The sequence below is a fragment of the Cetorhinus maximus genome, chromosome 18 (assembly GCF_964194155.1).
Source record: "Cetorhinus maximus chromosome 18, sCetMax3.hap1.1, whole genome shotgun sequence".
Taxonomy (NCBI): Eukaryota; Metazoa; Chordata; class Chondrichthyes; order Lamniformes; family Cetorhinidae; genus Cetorhinus; species Cetorhinus maximus.
The window spans coordinates 8,305,591-8,312,611 of NC_135896.1; the positions used below are offsets into that span (position 1 = coordinate 8,305,591).

The 7,021-nt window shown below is 43.1% G+C and overlaps 1 protein-coding gene across 1 annotated transcript in view; it reads right to left on the bottom strand.

Moving 5' to 3' along the window:
- tshr (thyroid stimulating hormone receptor) overlaps positions 1 to 6,529 on the bottom strand; it is a 59,201-nt gene extending 52,672 nt beyond the window's left edge. The window contains exon 1 of the mRNA XM_078563396.1: positions 6,351 to 6,529. Within this exon, the coding sequence (XP_078419522.1) occupies positions 6,351 to 6,529 (179 nt within the window). The remainder of the gene's footprint in view (positions 1 to 6,350) is intronic.
- Positions 6,530 to 7,021: the final 492 nt, after the last annotated feature.

Consider the following 7,021-nt stretch of genomic DNA (forward strand, 5'->3'; position numbering starts at 1 on the left):
GCATTCCATGTGAGGTAGGTACACCCACAGTGCTGTTAGGAATGGAGTTCCAGGATTTTGACTCAGTGACAATGAAGGAACGACAATGTGCTTCCAAGTCAGGATGGTGTGGTGGCTTGGAGGGGCACTTGAAGGTGGTGGTGTTCCCATGCATCTGCTGCCCTTGTCCTTCAAGGTGGTAGAGGTCACGAGTTTGGAAGCTTAGGCTGACATTTGAATCTGTAACCACTTGGATTGGGATTCCAGCTTTATTCCATTGTCGGAGCCACTGGGCTGAGTTCTAGGTATGGTAGATAACTCAGAGATTCGACTAAATTCAACCCTGTAAGATGTAGGATGGAAAGGCACCGATGCAGCCCTAATCCTTATATGGTTCGGGTCCTCAGTGAAGTACTTAAATAATGTAATTCATTTGTACTTCAGTGCCTGTAAAGTAGGAATAGTGTGTTGGTTTGTAATTTTAATACAATTTTAATTCAACATTACCCTTCTTTTAATCTCCTGACCACCTTCTGAATTTGTTTGCCTATTTTTGTTACTATATGATTGTTATTTGTTTGCATGTTTTCAGCCTGATTACTTAGTCTATATGTGAATTTTTCAATGTAAGTCACACTGCAATTCAGACTTTGGGTTGTGAACATGTGGAAATACCATCACCATTGTCATTATTATTATTATCGTTTTCATTGTCTACGCTCTCGGTTACTGCAACAAATATTATGGGTTTAAGTTCCACTATGGACGACCACATAATCACAGCTGAAAAGTTGTTTTTTTTTGCATAAATCAAGGCCCCTTTCAGGAGAATGTACAAGATCCCAGGGCAGTATTTTGAAGAGGAACAGCTGAATTCTCCCCCTGGTCAATATTTATCCCTCAACCAATATTACTGAAGCAGATTATCCAGCCATTTGAGGGTTGTCGCTGATTAAAAATTGACTGCTGCATTTCCTACATTACAATAGTAACTACACTTCAATGGCTTTAAAATGTATTTTTTTCCTGAAGTGAATTAAAATGCTTTTCCCATTTTGGCATGTGTTTTAAATGTTGATTTTCTGATATGCGGTGCAACAGCTAAGGTGAATGTGTTAAATGTAATAGCTTTAGATTCCCTCTTTGGGATACAATCCTCAGACGAATTATCTGGTTATTGGATCTATTTCTTGGGGAACTTGCTGATCGAAAATTGGCTTCCCTGTTTGCCTACGTTACAACTGTGACTACACTTCAAAAATAATTCATGGGGCTGTAAAGTGCTTTGGGTTGTTAAAAATCATTGCTAAGTGCAAGTATCATGAGTCTTCCCTTTAAATATGAATCAGTAGCACCCCCCAGTGATCTGTATTTACAGAGGCATCTTTAGTGGTGGCGTGCTCTGTCTAAGGGAGCACTGGTATGGATATGTTTCTTATTCGTTCATGGGATGTGGGCGTTGCTGGCTAGGCCAGTATTTATTTCCCGTCCCTAATTGCCCTTGTTCAGAGGGCATTTTAAGAGTCAACCACATTGCTGTGGGTGTGGAGTCATATGTAAGCCATGTATGTAAGAACAGCAGATTTCCTTCCTTAGAAGACATTAGTGAACCAGATGGGTTTTCAGCACAATCAGCAATGGTCTCATGGTTATCATCAGACTTTTTAATTCCAGATTTTTATTGAATTCAAATTTTACCACCTGCTGTGACAGGATTTCAAACCTGGGTCCCCAGAGCATTACCCTGGGTCACTAGAATACCAGTACAGCGACAATACCACTATTCCACTACTTCCCCCTAAAACAGAGTAATGAATATAAATGTCCTTACTTGACTGCTCAATTCTCCATAAGTGATATATTATCAGGTTAACTTTAAGTATCAGTTGATCGGATGGCTTTGGGTTCTTACTCCCATTCCAGAGATTTAAGCATATAATCTAAGCTGACCCTCCACTGCAACACTGAGCGAGTGCTGTACTGTAGCTAGTGTCATTCTTCAGATGAGACATTAAAGTGAGACCCCATCTGCCCTTTCAGGTAGGCATAACATGTCGCATAGCACCATTCTGAAGAAGAGTAGGGGAGTTCGCCCCAGTGTCTTGTCTAATATTTATCTCTCAAGCAATAATAGTAAAATGGATGAGCTGGTCACTCTCACTTTGCTGTTTGTGGGAACTTGCTGTGCGCAAATCGGCAGGCATGCTTCCTATATTACAACAGTAACTACACAGTCAGACTTTCCAGAGCTAGGGAGGATGTCAAAAAGGTGAACCTCAAAGGAAGCAATCTCTGGATTTCGACCAGTGTTGTGCACCAGCAAAAGTAGAAATGGGAAGTATGTGGTGGATCAATGCACGGCTTCAGGCACGGTGCAGGAAGGAGGGCTTCAGATCCTTGGGACACTGGGGCCAGTTCTGGGGCAGGAGAAACCAGAGATGGGTCGCTCCTCAGCAGGACTGGGACCAAAGTCCTCGCAGGGTCTTTCACTAGTGTGGTTCAGGAGGGTTTAAACTAAATTGGTAGGGGGATGAGAATAACGTGCATAAAGTGAGAGTGTCAGATAAGATGGCAGTGGTACCTTATTAGATAGGAGCAGACTGTAAAGGACTACAAGGAGTACAAAAACAGGTTTGACTGCATGTAGGTAAAAGCACAAAGTGTGATGAATAAGGTTGTTGAGCTACAAGCACAAATAGCCCTGTAGAAACATGATGTGGTGGCAATAATGGAAACGTGGCTGAAAAATAGTGAGTACTGATTGTTTAATATTCAAGGATACAAAGTGTTCAGGAAAGATAGGAAAGGGAAAATGAGAGGCAGTGTGGCAGTTCTGATTAGGGAAGACACTGCAGTGTAGGAAAGCAAGGGAGAAAAGACAGAATCTATTTGGTTAGAGCTGAGAATCAAAAACAGTACGATCACGCTACTGGTATTCTATGGGCTTCCAAACAGTGAAAGAGAGATAGAGGAGCAAACCTTCAGGAAAATCTCAGAGATCTCAGTGATTTGCAAGAGCTATAGATTGGTGATACTGGGGAACTTTAATTCCCTAAACATCGATTGGGATAATGTTAACTTAAAGGGAAAGGAGAGGGAAGAGTTTCTGAAATGTATTCAGAAGAACTGCCTTGGCCACTATGTTCTCAGTCCAACTAAGAAGGAGGCATTGCTGGATCTGGTGCTGGAGAATGGGATAGGCCATGTGAGCAAAGTGTCTGGTGAGAGAGCATTAGGGTAAGAGTGATCATCTTATTATAATGTTTAATGAGTAATGCAGAATAGCATGGAATTATCCAAATTATGAATTATAAATTGGAAGAGAACCTAGCCTCAACAGGATGAGAGGGAATCTAGCAAGGGTAAGATGGACCCAAAGCTTGCTAGGAAAACGCAACAATGAGTGATCTTTCAGGAAGAGATGTTTCGGGTACAGGCTAGATAAGTTCTAACAAGTGGGAAATGCAGGAGAACCAAACCCAGGGTTCCTTGGAGGTCAAAGGAGATAGAGAACATGATGAAACAAAAAAAAGAGGGTGAATAATGTATGTCAAGTGAATTCTTCAAGTAAGAACCAGGCCAAATATAATAAGTTGAAAGGGCAAGTGAAGAGGCAAATCTGATTGGCAAAGAGAGAATATGAGAATAAAATGGTTAACATATAAGGTAACCTAAAAACCTTCCACCGACATGCAAATAGTAAGTGCATTAAGAGATGGAGTGGGGCACATTAGGGACAAAGAAGGTGATATATGCTTAAAGACACAGGGAAAGGCTAGAATAATTAATGTGTACATTGCATCAGCTTGTAGCTCACCAACCTTATTCACCACACTAAGGGAGAGAATGCTGACAAAATATTGGTAGAAATGGAGATGATAGAGGTAATGGATATGGTGAAGATTGATAGGAGGGATGTACTGGAAAGGCGGGCTTTGCTTAGAATGGATAAGTCACCTGATCCGGGTGGCTTGCATGCCAGGTTGCTAAGGAAAGTGAGGGTGGAGAAATCAGAATGGCTTGCCATAACCTTCCAATCTTCCCGAGATATGAGGGAAATGCCAGAGGATTAGGGATTGGCAAATATGTCACCCATGTTCCAAAAAGGGTGTAAGGACACTTCTGCTCACTCCAGGCTGGTCAGTTTAAACATTAGCGGTGGGTAAGGTTTAAGAAACAATAATCAAGGAAAAAAAGTCAACAGTTACTTTGAGAGGTTTGAGTTAATTAAGGAGAGCCAGCACAGATTTGTAAAAGGCAGGTCATGCTTGGTGAAGCTAATTCAATTTTTTGATGAAGTAACAGATAGGCTTGATGAGGGGAATGCAGTGGATGTTGTCTATATGGATTTTAAGAGAGTGTTTGACAAAGTGCCACATAAAAGGCAGATTAACAAAATTGAGATTCATGGAATAGGAGGGTCAGTGTCAGCTTGGTTAAAAAATTGGCTTAAGGACAGAAAATAGTGAGTTGTGGTAAATGATTGTTTTTCAAACTGGAGGATGGTAGACGGTGGTGTTCCTCAAGGGCCAGTGTCAGGACTACTGTTTTTTGATATATATAAATGATTTAAATATTGGAATACACGGTAAAATTTCAAAATTTGCTGATGACTACAAACTTGTAGGTCTGACAAACAGTGAGGATAATATCAATCAATTGCAACAGGACACAAATAAGCTAGCAGTTTGTGCAGACAAGTGGCAGATGGAATTTAATGCAGAGAAGTGTAAGGTGATGTATTTTAGCAAAAGGGATAGGGAGAGGCACAGTTCAAAAGAGTGTGCAGGGACAGGGGGACCTGGGGGTTCATGTGCACCGATCTTTGAAGGTGACAGGACAGGTGAGAGAGTAGGAAGCAAAGCAATTGGATCTTGAGCTTCATAAATAGAGGGATTAAGTATAAAAGTAGACAAATTACGCTGAACCTTTACAAAGCTCTGGGTAGGCTAGAACTAGAGTATTGCATTCAGTTCTGGCCCTCACACTTTGGGAAGGACATGAAGGTCCTTGAGAGGGTGCAGAGGAGATTTATCAGAATGGGTGAGGGATTTTAGCTACAAGGTTAGGTTGAAGAAGCTGGGGTTGTTCTCCTTGGAGCAAAGGAGATTGAGGGGAAACTTGATAGAGGTGTACAAGATTATGAGAGGTTTAGATAAGGTAGACAAAGAAAAGCTGTTCTCATTAGCTGATGGTACAAGGATGAGGGAACACAGATCTAGGGGCAAGAGATAAAGGGGGAATGTGAGGGAGAACTTTTTTATGCAGTGAGTGGTAATGGCCTGGAACTTGCTGCCTATGAGGATGGTGGAGGTAGAGATGATGAATGATTTCAAAAGGAAATTGGATGGGCACTTAAGCAAAATAAATGTGCAGGGCTATGGGGATAGAGCGAAGGGATGGGATAGACTGGATTACTATACAGAGAGCTGGCATGTAGTCAATAGGCTGAATAGCCTCCTTCTGTGCCATTATGACTCTCTGACTTCAAAAGTACATAATTGGCTGTAAAATGGTTTGGGACATCCTGAGATTGTGTAAAGCACCATATAAAAGCAAGTCTTTCTTTTAAATATTATAGTTTGAGTAGACTTACTCTGAAGTCACTGTTTAGAGAGCGATGGCAACATTTACAAGCTCCGGCTGTTGTGTACGCCTGGCTCCTATCTTGCTCTGATTCCACTTCTGCCCAGGGGGGGGATGTTGCTGTACATACTCATGCACACTCCTAGGTATTGCAATGCTGAGTGTTTTGAGAGCATCATTCAGAAAGTGCCCATTTAAATTAGTGCTGGTTAGGGTAAGGGATCCCTGAGCAGGCTGCAAGCCCCCTCTCCCCCCCACCCCCCCAGGTGTTGACATTATACTGGAGCTGCACATAGTGGTATTTAAAATAGGGTTTGTAAACTGCTCAGGCGTTCCTCTAGACCCTGCTGGGTCCACCCCATACAGTGTGAGACTGCCTTTCCCCCGGGGGTATCACATCCCTCCCCTCTGGAGCTTTAGTCGTGCAGAAGTGGTGTGGGGCAAATATTAATGCAGAATGAGAGACGGAGTTAAAAGCCCCGCGATGGGGTTTGCAATGCAAGTGCACGCAGTAAATCTCAGCAACATTCATCCCCCCAGAACTAGTGCAGCTTCTAATATGACAAGACAATAAAAAAAAAATGTTTCCCATTCATTCTCCTGTCCGACTCCAGGGAGTCACTATCAGCCCGGCAGGCAGCTGGTTGAAGTTGCTGGGAGAGCGGGCAGGGGGGGAAACTGGCAGACTCAGGCAACTTCTCACTGCGGATTCAAGTAAAAGGGGGCAGATGCTGTCTCCCCAGCCCTCAGGGAGGGAGGGTGCAGTTGGAAGATGGGGTACTCACATTTTCTCGGTGTTCTGGGGAAAGGTCGGGATGTGATCGATGGATTTACACGTTATCTGGAAAATATTCCACTCTGAACACTCACACACGCTCGGGCACCGATCCACTGCATCTCCAGCCCGGCTCAAGCCAAGGGGGACAGTTGTCCAAGCAAACACTTGTAAGAAGAGTAGGACCATCTCTGACCAGCCTCCAATTCACTCCTTTCTGTCCAAACCACTCAAAAACCTGGAGACTTATTCCGCTTTTTTTCCCCTCTCTCTCTCTCTCGCTCTCTCTTTCCGCTCTTTCCTCCGTTAATATTTCTCCTTTTCAGACCAAGTTGTTACGATCCATTCCCCTGACGATCGAATTGAATTTGGTTGATCCACCTCTCGCCGCCAGGAGGCCCCATACAGGTTGGCCAGTCCCCACTGGCACAGAGCATCCCGGAGCCTGGAGATTGACTGACAGGTGATGCCCCCACCGTCATTCAGCTCATTCCAATTGGTAAGGGACAGGATAACTTTAACCATGCAGTTGTTTTTTTAAAAAAAAATGCCTGTTGACTAGGTAAAGACAACACTGGATTTATGATCAAGCTTTGTTTTCAACAAGAAGAGAAAGAAATTGCACTCGTATGTTCATGAAGGCAGCTCACCACCACCACCACCACCTTCTCAAGGGCAATT